Raw genomic sequence first — 19,341 nt, 5'->3', positions numbered from 1 at the left:
TTCACCTCCATCTCCAGTATTTTCAAGATTTTACTCCTCCCCCCGCCCCCCTCCTTCTAAGCTCGCAACATTCCAAATTATTTTTTGACTTTTTCATCAATAATTTGCAAGAATAGGCAGGAGTTGTGAGATGAGATGTTCTGAAGGGGAAAATCACGGTTTTGAATGAAATTTTGATGAAAAATAATACACACTACTTAATTCAAATAAAATCCATAAAAATTTTGCTGGTGGATTTTTTGCAAATTTAACATTGAACTGGAAGAAATTGCAAATTACAGTTGAGAAAAAGTTGAAAAAAAAATTCACCAGACATCTTTTTTAAATATTTTTTTAATAAACTGAATTCTGATTTAATCCTCACTCGAGAGGAAGAATGGAATATTTTAATCAATAATCAGAAAAATATTATAGAACAAGATTTAAAAAAATACCATCTGTACATTCATTTTTCAAATTTTTGAAAATACAAATTTCCTTCAAAATCTTTAATGCCAAAGATATTTTTTTTCAAAAATTTATTGCTGAAAAAAAGTTGAATTTAAAGCCAGATTAACGCATTTTAGAAAATTGTATGTACCTTGATCGATTGTAAAGGCCACCAAAAAAGTTTGAAAATTTAAGGTTCGTAGTCGCTAAATTAAATAAGTCCTTCTCATAGTTTTTTCTTCATTTGGAAACTTGAAGAGGCTATGAGAGTCTACAGGGTGCCTAATAAATTCTTGAAATAGAAATAAATACTGAATTTCTTCGGTATTTTCTCAATTTTTAGAACAAAACCGAATGCAAGATATTTCTACACCTTACAGAGCCAGAAGAAGCGGTTCGAACATTTCCTTAGAAAGAGGGGGAGAGGCAAGAACAACGAATGTCCATTTAAAAAAATCAAAAATTGACGAATAATTTAACAAGGTGAAAAATGGAAGTTTGATAATATCAAAGATTGGAAGTTCTCGATTGATTTTTTTTCACTTCTGGACTGTCTTGAGAAATTTTTGAAAATTTGAACATCAGAATTTAAATCAGCCCGAGCGAAGCAATGGCAAAAGGTTGGATAATTTTGGTCGAATTTTTGGGTCTTCGAATTTGAAAAATTCAAACGATAGTTTCCTGAAATTTCAATTTCCGAAAATTTGAAACAAATTAGCCTCAGCGAAACGAGAGCTAAATCTTTAAAAGAAAATCATGATTCGAGAAATAAAGCAACATTAGCTGATATTCTGTAGTATGAAAAGTAAATTTTTAAGCACTTGACATTTTAAAATGTTTGAACCATAATGTTATAGAAATTCATAAAGCAGGGAAAAAAATAGCTCAAGAGAGCTTACGGCGAAAACTTTTGAAAATTTATAATTTTATTCTTCTGTTCTAACGTTCATTTTTGACATTTTTTCAGAGCTCAATTTGAATTTCGTCGGTGGTGCCTTTTGATACCTCGTATGTGACTTTTTTTTTTCAAAAATCAAATCTAGTAAGAGGAATTAAATGATATAAAAATTTAATTTCTAAAAAAAATCACTTCTGAGATATCGAAGACGCCACCGACAATTTTCAAAAATTTTCTAGAATTTGAAAATTTTTAATTTATGTTGGTAGAGTCAATTTTTTGTTGGCTCAATCAATCTATTTTCATTTTCTCTTTTTTTTAAAAATTACTTTCCTTTATTACTAAAATTGAAATGCGATTTTAAAAAAAATTTGATCCCAAAAACACATTGCGGTGTGAAAGTTTTCCCTCCAAAGAAAAAATCTGGAGTCATTTTTATTTGAAAAAAAAAAAAAAAAAAACATAAAATCCTATCCAGTTTTTGATCACTCAGAAAAATCAGAGTCACTTTTTTTCCAATTTATGTAAAAAAATTCAACTTGAAAATTCTAAAACGTCTGATAAACGCGTGATAAACGTGAAAAATGGGTCGGAAAAAAAAGGAAATTTATACTGGATGGTTAAAAATTCATCATCTCAGGTTCAGATTGAGAATCACTGAATTTAAAAATACATGTAACAGCTATAAAATTATTTAAATTCACCAAAAATTCAGATTTTGAAATTTTTAGTTTTTTTTTTTTTGAAAAGTCAAACTTGTTTGAATGAGCTTCTGATTCAGGAGAACAAAAATAGTTCCATTATCACTAACTAACACGTTAAGCAAGCAGTAAACTCACCTATTATGATTCATGTGACTTTCAACTAGATGACCTTCGGTGAGAGCAGCCATCAATGAAAGTTCACCGGCTAGGACGGTGGCACAAACGACTCGAGCCAACAATTGGGCATTTTCACCCGGATTATCACTATTTGGTCCTAAACAAACCGAAAAAAAACACATCTCATAACTCGAATAAAAAATCAAACCACAACGACCGTTATGTAAAATCTACTCTATAGGATACGTACCTTTAACGCCCAACATTTCTAAACAGGCAGATTGGGCTGGTAACGAGGTACCTCCGCCAATGGTACCGACTTCTATAGATGGCATCATGCACGTGACCCGGAGATCATTTTTATTATCTTCGTCCACCTCCATGATGGTGATACAATTACTACTGCAGACATTCTGAGCCGGATCCTGTCCGGTGGCTATATACAGAGCGGTAACGATATTGGCAGCGTGGGCGTTGAATCCTCCGGTACTGGCAGCGACGGCTGAACCGATGAGATTTTTATACGTGTTTACTCTGGTCATAGCGCTGGCCGTGGTTTTTAATACTTTTTCTAATACGTCTTGGGTTACGATGGCTTCGCAAACCACCGATTTACCTCTACCCTCGATCCTGCGAAGTGAATTTTTTCCATTAATACATAAACCGGACAATATTCAACTAGAAAAATCGTCAGATTCGATAACACTACACGATATACTAACCAATTCAAAGCGGTTGCTTTCTTATCAGCGCAGTAATTTCCACTCAGCGAGACGATTCTCATGTGTGGGAAATGTTCTCGTTTGATGTAATTCAACGCAGCTTGCGTACCCTAAAGGATGAAAATTCATCGCGATTAAAAATACACCATCTCCAGTCGAGTTGGGAAAAAACAGTAATTCAATTTTAATTACTTTGGATAACATATTCATTCCCATAGCGTCGCCTGTAGTGGCTGAAAATCTCATATATAATAAACGACCCACGTTACGAATTTGGATACTTTGCAATCGAGCAAATCTACTCGTTTCGTCGAACTGCAACTTGATTTTTTCGAAATTATCCGGATCTTTAATCCACAGCTCAGCTTCACTGTAGAGAAAAATTAAACAAGATTATTAAGACGAACTTCGATAATTCGATCACTTGAGATCGTGAAGAACGGATGAATAATACTTACTAGGAATCTCTCAAAGAAGGAAATTGAACCACTGGTCCTCTAGTCATTCCATCTCCGGTGAGGCAACTGACAACACCACCGGATTTGTATAAAGCTCTAGCACCTCGATTTGTACTAGCGACCAGGCATCCTTCGGTCGTAGCCATTGGTACGTAATATTCTTTATCGTCCATTAATAAAGGCCCAGCTACTCCCACCGGTACCGGAATATATCCGAAGATATTCTCGCAACAAGCTCCTATAACCTAAATTTCAATTCGATCAATGATTAGTTATCTTCATTTATTTCAAAGTATCCCAAACTAGGAATTTCACGATCTACGTACTTTGGAATAATCGTAATTATGATATGGTAAATTTTTCAACGCGTCTAAGAATTTCCCCTCTTCTCCAGTCAGCAATCGTCTAACCCCTATGCCTCGAACCGGTTCACTGACGACTGTTTCTAACTTTCGAGCCGGTATAACGTTCGCTTTGACTAATAAACCAATCTCTCTATCGGTTAAATCATCCGCTGAATTCTGTAATTTGAAAAAAAAAATATATATTATTACAACTCCATAGTTCTGAAGAGTGAAGATTTGCGTAGTCAGCTTTTAAGAGAATTTGTTTTTACCTTTTGTTTATAAATGGCACGACATTCTTCTAAACTTCTGCTAGATCCGTTTTCGTAATCACAGCTTTCAAATTCAACGTAACTGATATCAGTCTGGGTACAGGAATCGGTTCTGACGCGTCTCACAGGTTCGCCTACGACTCCATTCGAAGATTCGGTCTGACTCGACATACTAGATACTACTGGTTTTGAGGATTCTTCGGTTTGAATTCCTTTTGTATCTGGAAAAAAATAATAATTTCGAAAAATTAATTGTTGTTCTGGCTGACTTGTGAGTAAATATAAGAAATAGTAAATTAAAGAAAAAATACCTTTTAATTTATGTCTTTCTAGCATTTGATCAGGTAGATCTTCTCTGCTATCGAAGATCATCGATTTCACCAAAAATGCCAAAACTATTATCAATATAATGATATGTTCTATACTGCCACTCAAAAACCTGCAATTAAAAATTGAAAAATTAATGCTTTACGAAACTGAAATTGGATTATTTAGAAGATTTCATTTAATAATACAAGTAAAAAGTGTGAAGTGAAAAATCAAAAAAAAAATCGATTTTTCTGAGAAGATTGAAAAGTCGATCTGGGATTATGAAACATTCAGTTTCACTCGATATAGCAACAGGGAAGAGTAAACTTTATAAAAGACGTACATAATATTAAAAAAAAGTGCCCCAATTAAAATCAGGAAAATGCGCAGAAAAAACCATCCTCTTTCACTCTCTTCTTAAAAAAAATGAAGGACAAAAATAAAAAAAATGATGTTGATTTGTTGAAAGGTGTTGAAAAAGTTGAAGCATTTCCCCAATATCAAAATAAAATAAAATAAATAAGAAAAAGGATAAACCATAATTGGAAAAAAGTGAATAAATGAAACAAAAAAAAAATGAAAAAATTGTGGACAATCTATATTTGTTTTGAAAACTGAAAAAAATAAGGATAGGTCCACTTAAAAAAAGTTGTGATATTTAAATCCAAAAAATTGTAAAAACATTTTGAATACATTTTTTCAATAATAAGAAAAAGTAATATCATCTCACAAAATAATGACAGGCGTTTTGAACAAAAAAAAATTTTTTTAAACTATTTTTTTAAAACTGGGTACTTTAAAAAGCAAAAAAAAGCCAAAAAAATACATAACAAAATTGTTCCAACAAAATCCAGAAACGAATAAAAAACATACTTTCATTTTTCACGAATAGGTAACCAATTTTTCAAATTTAAATTATCGAGTACCTAAATACTTATTTTAGGAAAACAGCGATATCAAATTAATCTAAAAATAAAAAAAGAACAAGGGAAAAAGGGGATGGAAGGAGATTATATGGACTTTAAACTTTTTTGAATCATTAAACTTCAGTGATGGAGAGAATTTTTTTTTTTTTTTTTTAATTTTTAAATATTATTTCATTGGATAAAAACACTAGAGTCGTACACTACACGCAATTTATTTCACAAATAAGTATCGCGAACGTTTCGGCAAAGCTAGTTGCCTTCATCAGCGGCGAATAAAAACTAAAATATAATCACGAATATACAGAGAGAGACGAGTAAAAAATAGATAAAAGATCTCCAATTTTTCAATACTTTTGGTGCCTATGTTTCTTGAATTTTTTCTTCTCATTTAAAATGTTGGTTTTTTTCTATCAAAATAATATACTTTAAAATTTTAGAGTGACGAGCAACTTTTCAACTGTTTTAGATACCACTACACCACCACCCCTTCCTCCTTTAATCGAATTCTCAAACAAAATTAATTTTTTAGGTGGAAGAAGGGAGGGGCGGAAGGAAAATTTAAAAGTGTTCTTTTTCAATTTTTAGATTTGAAAAAAGATAGTGTTAGTTACATTGTTATAATTTTCAATGATCAAACAAACTTTCAGACTTGAACAAAAGAAAATATGAAACATTGAAACCCATATTTTCAGAAATAAAAACGATTTTTGGAAATTTATACGAATATTCAAGGAAAAACAAACTTATTCAAAAATGAAGGAAGAGAGGGACTAAAATTTGTTTGAAAATTGAAAATCAACACCATCACATAAAATATGTACCTTGATCATATTTCAAACCGAAGGATCAAAGAAATAAGTACGTCTTCTGAATACCAATTTTGGCCTCCCACCCCCCCCCCTTTTCCATAAAAAATGAAAGATTTGTTCAAAAAGTTATTGAAACTGAAAAAAAAAATAAAAAATGAACTAACATCAAAAACATATGAAAATTTGCCCAAAAAATTAAAAAACATGGTTAAAAATTGCAAAAAAAAATTTGAAAATCAGTGGAAAAAACTTTACAAATATTACAATAGAAAACAATGAAATGATATTCAACCCCCTTCCCCTCCAAAAAAAACTATAAATTATTCAAGTTCTAGTTCTAAAGAAAACTGAAAATGCAATTCCACCCTCCTCCTTGTTTCTCCTCCTTCCTTTCCACATTTCCAAAAAAAATTGTCATTTTGGTGTATTTTCAGGGTGTTTACCGGAATTTTTCAATTTTTGGACCGAAAATCACTACCTTTTTCACTAGGTACCTTTCAAAAAAAAATCACAGCCTTCAGTGCCTTCCAAAATATTTTAACCCCTTCCCCCCCCCTCCTACAAGAACGATTTCTCATTTTTTTTTTAACAAATCAACTATTTTGAGAATAAAAATAAATTCTTTCAAATATGAAAGATGAAGGATTTTTTTTTATTTTTAGCAGTGATTTTTCAGAGTGTCTAGTCCAACAAAATTTCAAAATAAAAAAGCTCTAGAACTTTAGCAAGACATTTTTATTTTTTAAACACTTGGGATTTTTCAAGAAGGGGGAGGGGGGTGGACGGGGCAAAATTTTACATTAAAATAATTCGTTTTTCTAATGTTTTCAAATATTCCAAGATTTTTATTTCAATTTTTGATTTTATTTTCACCTTTAAGGTTCTTGTTACTGTACTTAATGAAATTGGGCGAATAAAGAATTTTTTTCAAAATAAAAAATTAAAAAAAAAATTAATGGAAAATTTGAATAACATTTGGAAAAAAATATACTTAACAATTTTTTCGAAAAAGCTATCAAGAATCAGAGGGGTATAAAAACGTTGTTTTCTTGGGTGATGGAAGAAGAAGTTTATCATTTTTGCTTCAAAATTGTAAAACTTGAATGATCGTTTTTTTTAAAAAAATCAAACTTGAAAAAAAAGCAAACGAGCTCGAGTGAAGCGAAGCCAAGAAAGCTTTCAAAAGTTCATGTTTCAAGAAGTAAAAAAAAGGTTTTTTTTATGGAGGTAAGGGAGTATTTTTCTGATTGAAACTTCGAACATTTCTTGAATTTGAACAATAAGTTTTCTAAATGGAAAAAGAAGAGCAAATAGCCCGAGCGAGGCGAGGGCAAAAGTTATCAAAAATATGTAATTCAAGTTCTAAAAAAGTCAACAAATGACCCATTTTCTACAAAATTGTTCTCGAGTGGAAAATCGGGTTTTCCGCTTTTTTTCATTTTTCCCTACCTTTTAAACAAAATTGCTAAAAATCGCTACTTTCACTACCTGGTAGACACCCTGATTTTTTGCTTGAGAAAAATTGAAAAGTTGAGTGAAAGTTCTCGAGAATCATTTGCACATTGTAATCAATTAGGTAAGCATATGGTTCTCAAATTTTTTTCATCCAGTGAAAAAAATAGCAACTGGGTGAGATGCTTTGATATTTTCACCTCTCCTCCGTCCCCTTTCCTTTCTTGAAATTTTCACCAAATAGCTTCAATAAAAAAAAATGGGTAGCTCATCTTATAGACAATCAGAGTGTGTAGAATTCAGCAATGTCTTACGAATTCATTTTGATGAAAATTAATGCACCCAATCCAAATTCGAAGAAACACCTTTTTTAAAATAGAAAAAATTAAGAAAAATTAAGAAAATCAATTAAAATCTCTATCACATTTTCGAAGTCTCAAAATTCGGTAACCTTTCAAACTGTATTACCAAAAAACATTAATTTTGAAAACGTTAGTTCCCAGTTTTAAAACAGATGGAGAAATCGTTTTAAATTTTCAACTTGATTTTCAAGAGCTCCTTTTATTTTGAATTTGCAGTTAACGAATCACTGAGGGAAAGAGACAAAAATATAGGTATTCAGAAAATTGAAATGAAATTTTTTTGAGATCCCTTCATTATCTGAAATGTTGATATTTTTGCAACTTTTAATCTGAGAATGTAAAGCCCAAAAATCAACTTGGAAGATTGAAATATTCAGTAGGCTACGTCTTTTCAAATCCAAGTTGACCAAAATATCAAATTCTACAACTCTCGAATAATCAATCAACTCGAAACCTACCAATCCTATCAGATTCGTAGTTTGAAAAAATTTGATAAAAATGATTCGAAATATTACACGCGAATAAAAAATCGTATATTCGAATCGAAAAACCACACTTAAACGATCACCAACACCAACCGCAGCAACTTATCAGGTAAGTAAATCGACGAATGAACAAAAACAGCGTAAAATCTCGACTACGAATAAATACGTAAAAAAAACTCAATACTTTGTACTTACTTCATCAAATCTCCTTGAACAGCTGCGACATCGGCATCATCTCTAATCAACGTATGAGTCGTATTGCCGGGCACCACTGGGAACATTTTACTAGCATCATTGCCATCCATATTATTCAAAGACCAGCGACTATAAAATCGAAAACAAAACGACATTAAATCCATTATTCGATGTACCAAAAATAGCTTAATTTTCGATTCACATAGTCAAATTTCAATCGAACTATAAGGTAATATTTTAGACTACGCGAAATTTTCTCAAAAAATATACAAAAACTCGGTTTTACTTTGCGAGTACAATATTTAAAATTCTCACGTGCGGGTTTCGAGAGCTCGAAAAGCGCGATTTTTAATTAACGCCGCGACAAAAAGAAACATACTTAATTACCTAACTCTCTAAATAAAACAGACAACTAGGTAAACTACTCGATTTGAAAATTCAACCGCGGACGTCATTTTAATTGCGCAATATAAAACGATGTGAAAATTTTCTAAATTCGTCGCATCGATTCCATTCCCCATATTCTCAAGATTGTGTTTTTCAGATTAGCTATTTAGTACGTACATCAACTTACACAAAAATTATAAATTTCCATCTCATGGACAATACTTAATTCAATCACCAAAATCTATACATCTAGCTAAGTAGGTACTGCAGGTGCAAGAGTATTGGAAAAATTAGCGGTAAGAAAATTTAAGTATACTGATCAAACGCGAAACTACCTCTACTACGTCTTCGACATCGACTCGTACGTATTATACCATTCGAGAATATATTCGATTTATCTGAGAGGAAAATCTCGAAATCACAGTAAACTATAAATAAATCGGCTAATGTCGATTTACATCACAATGATGACAATAAATTATCATATGCATAGCTACTCGTATAGGTAGGTAGAGGAGATACCCGAGTACCCCTTTCTCTCCCCTTCACAACAAACATATAAAAAAAAGCCACATCCTCAAAACTGTCCTAACACAACGGAAATAAGTTACTCGCTACTCGAGTATACCCATCAACCTGTTCGACAAAGCGAAGGGTAAACTTGGTACAGATAAAGACATTGGTACATGAAACATGATGCGTAAATCTTTGTACGAGTAGTATGTATTTGGAACATTGACAATTAGCCTACATTGTATGCGGTATACGTTTACCTATTACCTGTGTGTATTATTGGTACTTTTACCGATTGATTCGTTCAAAATTGAGATTATTTTTAGCTTGTTTTCATACAGGTAGGTATTATTTATCGCGGATATGTACCTTTTATACCTCCTCCATCGATAGAGGTGTTTTGCATTGTTGAGGTACTCCATTCAATAACACCTAGTAACCCATCCAGCTGACGTATTATTTTCCTTGACACCAAGTTAATTATGAAATTACCTCAGTGCATGAGCTGATCAATGAACGGGTTTTTCTTAAAGGTATTTATTTTTTATAACTGACTCATAGAGTAAAGTACCTTACATGCAAGAAATGTAATATCCTTTTTCAAATGCTAATGAAATGCAGCAGACAATTAATGCGTTAAATAACAACTTCCTGATAAGTCAATGTTTTGCGATATTCGAGAGATAATTCGAAGAAAAGCTGATTAAATCGATAATGAAAAACTTGCATACGCATTTAAGATATGGATACGATGGGAAATTGTAATTTTTTGAAGGGTTTAAATGCATCGTTGAAAGTTAACGAAGGAGCCACTTGATGACTTAAGGAGACCTACCCTATACTCAAAATTCAAAATTTCAATTTTTGGAATGGGTTCCAAAACCATCTCTAAAAAATTTCAAAATTCAAGATGCTTGAATTGATTTTTTGAACAACTTTTAGGTCACTCAGGAATCGATTTGGCTCGTGTTTTTTCATTCCAGCTTAGAGAGACCCAAAAATGACCAAAAAAATTCAAAAAATTAGACTTTTACAAAGACGTATTTCAGAGCAACAAAATGTTTCCAGTACAATAAATTGGCTCTAAAAATCGAGCAAAAAATACATTTTCCCACCCAAAATGATACCAAAAATGCACAGCTACGGAGATCGTGCTCCATTTTTTTCTGGAAAATGCAAATCAGTAACCAAAATTTGAAAACGTTGCCCAAAATAACTTTTAATAACTTCAGTAACGTATTATAACCGTTTATGAGCCCGAGTTTGACATTTTTTCGTGAAAATCCCCCTCCCCTCCCCCTCCTCATACATCTTTTATCATTTATGTTGAAATTGGGCCTTATTAAAACGTGATAATATCTGACAGTAACAGAAGACTGCCAAATTACATGCAGCTCATTCGCAATTTTAGAAATTTGATTACATTTTTAAAAAAGTTGGCTTCGAAGAAAACATAGTTTTTCCCACTCGTGACGAAAGTGAGCCTTGAAACGCGATTTTTAGCTAAAATATTGTCGATCAAAATTCAGAATAGGAAATTTTTAGAAAGACGGTCCAAAAATGCATTCTTTTTCCACTCATATCAAAAGTGAACCAGGAAAGGTAGGTAATGAACTGGTTGAATATGACAAAAATAACAGTTTCATCAGAATTAGAACAGTCATTCGTATCACATTTTTTAGCACATTGCCAGATTTTTTTGAAAAATCTGGGACTGAAAAATATTATTTTCTATACTTGTATCAAACTTGGGACTCAAAATAAATTGTAAATTCGATCATTCAATTTTTTGATGTAAGTATGCAATTTTTGGGTCATTTTGGTTGAATCAAAACGCCTCAATTGTTAATTGACAGGGTGACTATACGCGAATTTTTTGACCGAAAATCACTACTTTTTCACTACCTTTCAAAAAAAAAAAAATCAACATCTTCCAAAATATTTTCAACTCCCCTTTCTCCAAAAATTAATTTTTTCGAATTTTTTTTTTTTTTTGGTTTGGACTTTGTAATTTTTTACATTGGCGTGTACGTTTTCATCAATTTGAAATCAATTTCAATAATTATAAAACCATCGCTATAAGTAAGTACCTAACTATTTCGAGAACAAAATTTTTTTAAATATGAAAGATCCTGGAGGATTTTTTTTCTAATTTTTAGCAGTGATTTTTATATTTTTTTTAATGTGTGGAAAATCGGATTATCCGGGTTTTTTTTATCGTGTTTCACTACCTTTTAAGCCAAATTTCTGAGAATCACTACATTTTCACTTCAAAGTCACCTTTTCACTACTTTCACTACCTGTAGACACCCTGATTGAAGGGTGGATTTTTTTTTTAATGAAGCAATTAATCCTGAGCATTTTTTTGTACGCCCCCCTGAAAAAAAATATGTGTGACTGTTTTTCATCAAAAAAATGAATAATTCTGAAATACAATTAATTTTGAAAAAAATTGATAATCTGTTTCCTATAGAAGATATCTTGACTCATCAAAAACGAATTCAACTCCTCCCCTCTTCCCCTCCTATGAATCTTCCCAGAAAATTTTAATTTCCTAAATAAATTCTCAAAATCCTAACAAAAAGTTTAGGTAATACCTACTTTTGATATGTCCAATATGAAAATCTACCGTTTTGGTGAATTTCAGATGAGCATTTTAATGTTGATTTTTTAACCAGGTTAAAAACTCCAAAATTTGCACTCAAAATATGAATACAGAAGGATGACATTTTTTTTCTTCACTCGGTAAATCACTACAAAAAAAATGAACTCTTATTACAATCTTAAAAATCACACCACTGCTGAAATTATGGATTTTCAAGTGGAGCAACTTGAAAACAGGGATGCCAAATCACATTCTTCACCTCTTTTTAAAAATGGAGAAAATCGAAATCTTGCAAAAGTTACGGTAGCTCAATAAAATTTTGTTTAAGAGGTTCGTACTTTTCAAAAGCTTCATCAAAAATCGAAAAATTAATTCACACGCCTGAAAATTTCAGTTGCAAAAATTTTGGAACAGGTTGTTCTTTCCAAAAATTCATTTTTTAGATAATAGGTATCTCAAAAAATTAATTTTTGTAATTACTTAAAAAAGTCAATTTTTTCAAAAAATTAAAAAACTACAAAAATGTTGGTTTTAGGAGAAATTATGGTGCTTCCTGAGAGCAAAATAGATTGTTTACACGTTGCAAAAAAAATTCAATTCTATTATCTCAGTTCTGAGATTTTTCTCTAATAAAACATCTGGTGTTGCTTGAAAATTTCAATAAAGTCTGGAACATACAGCGTGTCCAACAAAATTTCCATATCGAAATGCGAAATCTTGGCAGTATAGGAATGAATTTTTCATTTTTGGAATTATTTTCAACGGAATGTCTCTTCAGCACTCTCCTCTTCCTCTTCCATAAAACGCATCCTCACAGAAATATAAATACGTTCAACATTTTATGTGAAATTCTCAAATTTTGAACAAAAAAAATCATCAACACAGCAGAAAATCACTGATACTGTGAAACCAATTTTTTACAAATTTATTTTAGGCAAAAGTGGAAAAAGTTTTCTGTTTCAAAATTAATCTCGTTTACTCCCTCCCCCCCTCCCCCATCCCTAAGTAAAAGATAAATATACGTTTTTCAAATATTTAATTTTACCATAAATTTTGATTTTCCAAATTACCTATTCAATAAGTGAAGAGGGGCGGATGGTAAAAAACTCAATCAAATACTTGATAACTTGAAAGAGATTCAGCAATTAGCATGTCTGCATGAGATTACAAAATCTGCCATTTTTTTCAACCTACATGCCAATTGCCAATTTTTAAAATGGAATAGGTGGCAGGTTAGATACTATATAAATACCAAGTACCAGACACCAACTGCAATTTCTCTAAAAAATTCCAACAATTTATCACCTTTTTATCAATATTAGAAAATATTTCACGAATATCGTAGCTGGAATTTGCACTAATGCCAAATTTATTATTCCTTTGAAAAAAAAATTATCAACTTTTCACACGTTTAAATTCCCATACCACGATAAAGTCAAGGTTCGTCAATTTCAATTCGTACCTACACTTTGTTGGCTCAATTCCTAATAAAACATCGTACACAGAACCGGTTCCAAACCGTTAAAATACAATGATAGTCGTAAAACTCGCTTTAATAAAATCATAATCCGATATTAATACTTTTCATTTTCATTTATCGCATTGATTTATTGGATTGGATCATTTTTGTGGAGAAAAAAAACCACGTGTGGTGTCGATAGTTTGAAATTTGAGAATCAAAACAACAAATCTACGAAGAAAATATACAAACAAACAAATCGCAGGTAATTTACACCGTCGCGTCGATTTAATCAATTTCATCGATATTTTGCTATACGATTGCGAAGGGCGTCGTACGTCATAAGTTAATAAACCACCTGCACTAACATGTGACGAGTTTAACAAAATATTATCAAAAAATATCCACTTTAATGGAGGATTTAAGAACGCTAAATTTCAATCAGGTGGGCAGGTAGTAGAGGTATAAGTACATTTATTATGAATACTCGTAGCATATTAGGTATCAAGAAACAGAAAGTAGATTAATTACAAGTTAATTAGGCATGCTGATATTATCAATTTACGAAAAACCATGAACCATTGAACGAGAGCAAGGATTGTCGAACAAAAATACCTACATGGAATTTTTTTTCATTTTACGAAATGAGAATTGGAATTTACCAAGATGATAGGAAATCGTCAAATATTTCAACATTTTTTGAACACAGGTAGTTCTATTTTCAAAATAATAATTTTCACTTATGGTCACAAGGTCAATGTCACGTTTTTCGATGTTCAAAACTATAATTAGTAAATTCAAGTTTTCGATTTAAAAAAAAAAAAAAAAAACATTGAGTATTTATTTATACAAGTTAAAATACAGATTGAAAACTGCTTCAAAAATTTTTTTAAAAAAACAGAACATACTCATGGACTGTTAGTAAGATATCTTTTCCAATATTTCCGGGGGGGGGGGGGAGGGAAAGAGGGTCAATATTTTTACACCCGTCAAGGAAGACCAGAAAAGAAAAAGATTTCAAAATTTTGATAGTAGAATAAAAGTTTTCAAAGTTTGATTGCAAAATGCCAAAAAAAATAAGTCTATTTGGTGATTTTAGCACAAAAACAGGATAAAAACAAAACACGTAGAACTGTCCAGCCATCCTGATGAAGTACTGATTGAAATAGTTCGAGATGGCCGGAGGAAGAGAGAAAACGAAGAAATGAGGAAGGAGAACTTCACAGAGATGAAATAAACACCAATAAAACAATCAACTTATACCAACTTTTCAAGGTAATAATGATGAAAAGTAATGAAAGATAAGCTGATGAAGCAATATGGCCACGTATCGTGAATCTAGAGAGGGGGGGGTTAAAGGGTCGGTGAACCCGGAAGATATTTTTCCTAAATTTATTTGAATACAAAACCAGCTAAAATAAGATTTAAACCGGAAAAATTTCAGCATCAAGCCACAACAAATGAGAAATCATGTGATTAATTCACGAATAATGTGTTAGATTTCAAGCTTCAAGAGAGCCTACTTACTCAAACGTTCGCAGATCTATTTTAAAAATTAAATTCCAAAAAAACTTTTCAGATTCCTTCGAAGAGTGCACGTAAATTATATGCAATTATGTTTTTAAAAGGGTCATTAAATCGTACAGAAAACTGATCTCACTTTCACTTAGGGTGATTTCATTTACACTGAAATTTTGTAAATTAAAATACAAATATGAGAAGACAGTATGGATTTTTCGTTCTCAGACACATCTTGAATCGCGCAGAAACCGAAAAAATTCTACGAGTGGGTTATATCAATTATACCATTGCATCATTTCCTTCGATATTTTTTCAACGAGATGTTCCTATTCGTCATTATCACGAACAACGTAATAGAAAAGTGAAATGAAATTTCTAGAATGATGTCATCTTTATCGGTAATCGAAAAACTAATTCGTGTATTTATCGTACGTTTACAATTACGTCAGTTTTTGGCGAAAGAAAGCATGTAGAAATCAAATCAAAATTAATTATCATAAACTTTCATGGGAACTTCTGCTTGATCGAAGATGGACAATTTCAGGAAATTTTCAAACCATTCCTCTTCGACAAATAAGGAGAAAAAATATCAGTCCAACATCGAAACCTAAACCTTAACTACATCGATGACCCTTCACCATCGTAAAACAATTAAGTACTTCGAAAGGCACAACAAATACCAACGAATATTAAGAATTTTGACCAATTAATCGAGCAGTTTACCTTCGTTAATAAGAAATCACGTTGAAGACGATTCGATTCGAATCTTACAATATTATGTACGAGTAGGTATTAAATCATCATAGGCGACATAACGTCTGCTGTATTATGCATAGTTTACCTGTGCGCATGAACGATCATCATTCCAGCCGACATAATTACTTTGACTCTTTGAACGACCGGATTTGGCTTATGGCCTTCATCGTAGAGTAATTCAGCCAACGGTGATTTGACTTCGAAGCAGGCGTTCTTTTCGTACGATCCGCATTTTGAAAGCTGCAATACAGAAATTCCTTTATTAAAATATTCGCTAAAACGGGTCGATTAATTCTTAATTTTTTCACAAATCCTCGTCTAAATCACAAATCAGTCGAGTCTTAAGACCGTAGATTAAATGTAGGTACTTTCAAACCGCATTTAACGATCCTGGAAGGCGATTATATTTAAAAATAGACTCGCATATTGAATGAGAAACAATTTTCATTCATGTTTAAATTCAATATAGGTCTTTTTTAATTCATTCCACACATGACACGACCTTGGGACGAGCGAAAAAAAAAAATTAAAGAATTTCTACATTACGTAACCGAAGCGCGAAAACCAACACGTCCGCGTAAAATTTATAATACGTTAAATAATTTCAAATTTTTTCGCCCCCTCGTGTCCCTTTGCTCTCTCAGCTTTCGACTCGTCAGACGAGTTCATCAAATTACACGTGCATCGGTCGTGCGCCTGTTCCGGACACGGTGTTCAGTCACCTCGACTCGGATGGCGAGAATTTGCTAAAAATTACCCATCGTCGGGTTATTTTTACCCGGATGAGGTAAATTTACAAATCAAAGCGAGTTTCGCGAGACAAAAACATAATGAATCGGTCATCGATTTAGCCCCAAATAGATCCAAGGACGACTTACCTCCAATACCAATGACAAGCAAGCAGGATAAAATGTCATGAATACGAAATAATTGACTACGAACGAAAAACACGCGTAACAGCACAACATCTCCAGTCTTTTCACACCTGTGAATCAAAAAACAAAAATTATTACACGTTTTATAGGTACCTAATCTTAATGTACCTAAATCGTATTCGAAAACTAAGTTAGAATATAATAAAGGTACAGGTAGGTGAGGTATTCCATTCGGATACATAGGCATGTCTTTTAAAAAATAATTTTTTGCGCGTATTCTGACCTTGAATTTTTCACTCGCACGATTTCTCTAAATTTTCCTAACAATATGAACTGCATTGATTACATCTCCGATTCTCCGAATCAACATTTTGTCGTTTACGATTCAAACGACGAATATTCATCTTACATTAGTTTTTCGTCGCAAATACTCGACAGAATTTACGCAGTTGATCGTTCGATCGATAATGATCGAATTTCAAGTATCGATTTCCAGACAGTATAATTGGAAGTAAAGCGTAAAAACTGACTACGTTTTGGGCGAAAGGAACAGAATAGAGCAGAAGGGAGGAGAATGGAAATTAATTTTGAGAATAACAACTCCTCAGATGTCACACTTTGATAAAACGTGAGAAAATTACTCGAATATTGGAAGATTTCACGAAATTTCGCCAATATGTATTATCGCGGGGATCTTTGAACACAGCCATAAATGTTTGTACGCATCTACGTACGCGAGGAGAAGAGGAGAAAGGGGGGGGAGGGTCATTCAGGAAAATTAATTCAAAAAAGCACGAGAAGATCAGCCAACAAAAATATAATATCTTTGGTAGGTATTTCATTAAACCAAAAACAAAATATTGAAAAACATCAAAAAAAATTTTTCAATCAAATAAGCAGGTATTTTGATTTTTTTTTAAACTGACGAATTAAAATCCCTAAAAAAAAAATATTGAAAAAAAAATAAAATAAAATACTAACGATTTATATTTAGACAAAATAATGATTTATATTTCGAAATTTTTTTAAATAAAAAAAAATAAATCACCAAAAAAGACCAAAAAAATCAATTTGAACAAAACGAATAGAAACATAAAAAGCCATAAATAAAATGAAAAATAATTTTTTCCAAAAATTGGAGAAATATTATCGTTTAACAAAAAATCAAACTTACTCGAAAAAATTGAATAGGTAATTTTTCTAAAATCAAACTTGACAAAATTTCTTAAGAAATGAATTACTGTGAAAATTTGTAGGTACAAGAATAATCATTTTCAAAATTGTAAAAATGTTGCTCTTTTGATTTAAAAAAAAAAAAAAAAAATTGAAACAAAACACGAAAACTTGGAAAAGTTGTCAAAAGATATACCTAAAAATAAAATAATTTTTTTTAAAAACTTGACTAAAATCTTGGCTATTTGAGAGGGAGGGGAGGGGAGGGGGACAAGAAGGAAGGGGAGGCATCCAGTATTTTTTTGGTAAGGACTAAAATCACGCGTGATGTTTTTTGATCTCCACTTTTTGTTTAAGAAATTTTCCGATAGGGTCCATACAATATGAAGGGATAAGGACATTTTCAATGAAGTGGTTCGGAAAATGGGAGCTTGAAAAATCCCACCCCAATAAAATTTCTTGGTATTTCCTATTTTTTCCCCCTTGAAACTTCTTACATACATTTTCAAAAAATTTAAATGAATGAAATTTCATCTGTATGAATTTTGGATGCTGCAGAAAAACTCTTTTCAGCAAATATATTCAAAGTTATTTTAAAATTCGTCTATCCTCCTCTCCTTCCAGCTATATTGGAACCATGTACATCAAAGAAGTCCAATTTTTCTCTTTCTAAAAAATCCAAAAAAAACTAGAAAACGTCAAAAAACTCAAATTGAATTTTGCTATTTTCTTTCCAAAATCAAGAAAATTTAAAAATATGTACTTATTTACTTAAAACCATTTGCAAAAAAATTTCAAATTTCATTTCCAAAAAAAAAAATAAATAAAAATTTTCAAGGTCCTTTTGAACACGAGCCATTCGTCTTAAAAACAATAATTCCATAAACAGCACCATTTTGAAAAAATTTAAACAAAATACGAGTATCATTTAATTTTTAAAAAATTGTTACTGACTCAAGTTTTCAACGTGATGTTTAAAAAATAATTTTTATTTTTTATGCTTAATTTTATTTTTTATTTTTGAAATTCTTCCTACTTTACTCGCGTACTCGAGGAAAACGAAGAGGAATTTTTGAAGAAATGAAATCGATGATTGATAAGTGTATTTCCAGGACTCGTACTTTGGGCCAAAAGCAAAGATATTGACAATTTCAGCAAAAAGTACAAACATTTTGAGAATTATTGGCAAACAATTCTTACTTTTGGCAATTTCTGGCAGATACCTAAGCATTGATTTTGGATAATTTTTATAAAAAAAATAAATATACATAAAGAGTAAAAATTTGACAATTACAGCAAAGATCTACAATTTTTGAGAATTAAAATATTGGCAACAAAATTACATTTTTTTTGTATTTTTTTTTTTTTTTTTGAAAATTAAAAATTTTTCATTTGGTAATTTTTGACAATTTTTAGATACCTAAAAAAACAGACTTTTCAATTGCTAAAAAGCGAGAATTTTTGGCCAACAAAATAGTTCTCTTTCGCAATGTTTTTTGAAAATTACGAGAGACTCTTTTTGGTCAATTTTTCGGTTAAAAAGATCGACTTTTTGCGCTTTTTTTTGTAA

The 19,341-nt window shown here is 31.5% G+C and overlaps 1 protein-coding gene across 4 annotated transcripts in view; it reads right to left on the bottom strand.

The window, feature by feature from the left end:
• Hmgcr (HMG coenzyme A reductase) overlaps positions 1-19,341 on the bottom strand; it is a 43,261-nt gene that overhangs the window by 1,349 nt on the left and 22,571 nt on the right. For all 4 annotated transcript variants that reach the window (XM_065364155.1, XM_065364156.1, XM_065364154.1 and 1 more), the window contains exons 6-16: positions 16,602-16,708; positions 15,809-15,963; positions 8,483-8,611; positions 4,256-4,383; positions 3,945-4,165; positions 3,655-3,849; positions 3,329-3,573; positions 3,063-3,240; positions 2,871-2,980; positions 2,399-2,778; positions 2,167-2,305 (exon numbers count right to left, since the gene is read on the bottom strand). In XM_065364155.1, the coding sequence (XP_065220227.1) occupies positions 2,167-2,305; positions 2,399-2,778; positions 2,871-2,980; positions 3,063-3,240; positions 3,329-3,573; positions 3,655-3,849; positions 3,945-4,165; positions 4,256-4,383; positions 8,483-8,611; positions 15,809-15,963; positions 16,602-16,708 (1,987 nt within the window). The remainder of the gene's footprint in view (positions 1-2,166; positions 2,306-2,398; positions 2,779-2,870; positions 2,981-3,062; positions 3,241-3,328; positions 3,574-3,654; positions 3,850-3,944; positions 4,166-4,255; positions 4,384-8,482; positions 8,612-15,808; positions 15,964-16,601; positions 16,709-19,341) is intronic.

Source organism: Planococcus citri, chromosome 4 (assembly GCF_950023065.1).
Source record: "Planococcus citri chromosome 4, ihPlaCitr1.1, whole genome shotgun sequence".
Lineage (NCBI taxonomy): Eukaryota > Metazoa > Arthropoda > Insecta > Hemiptera > Pseudococcidae > Planococcus > Planococcus citri.
Note: the sequence above shows the minus strand (reverse complement) of the source record. Positions and strands in the feature narration are given on the sequence as shown.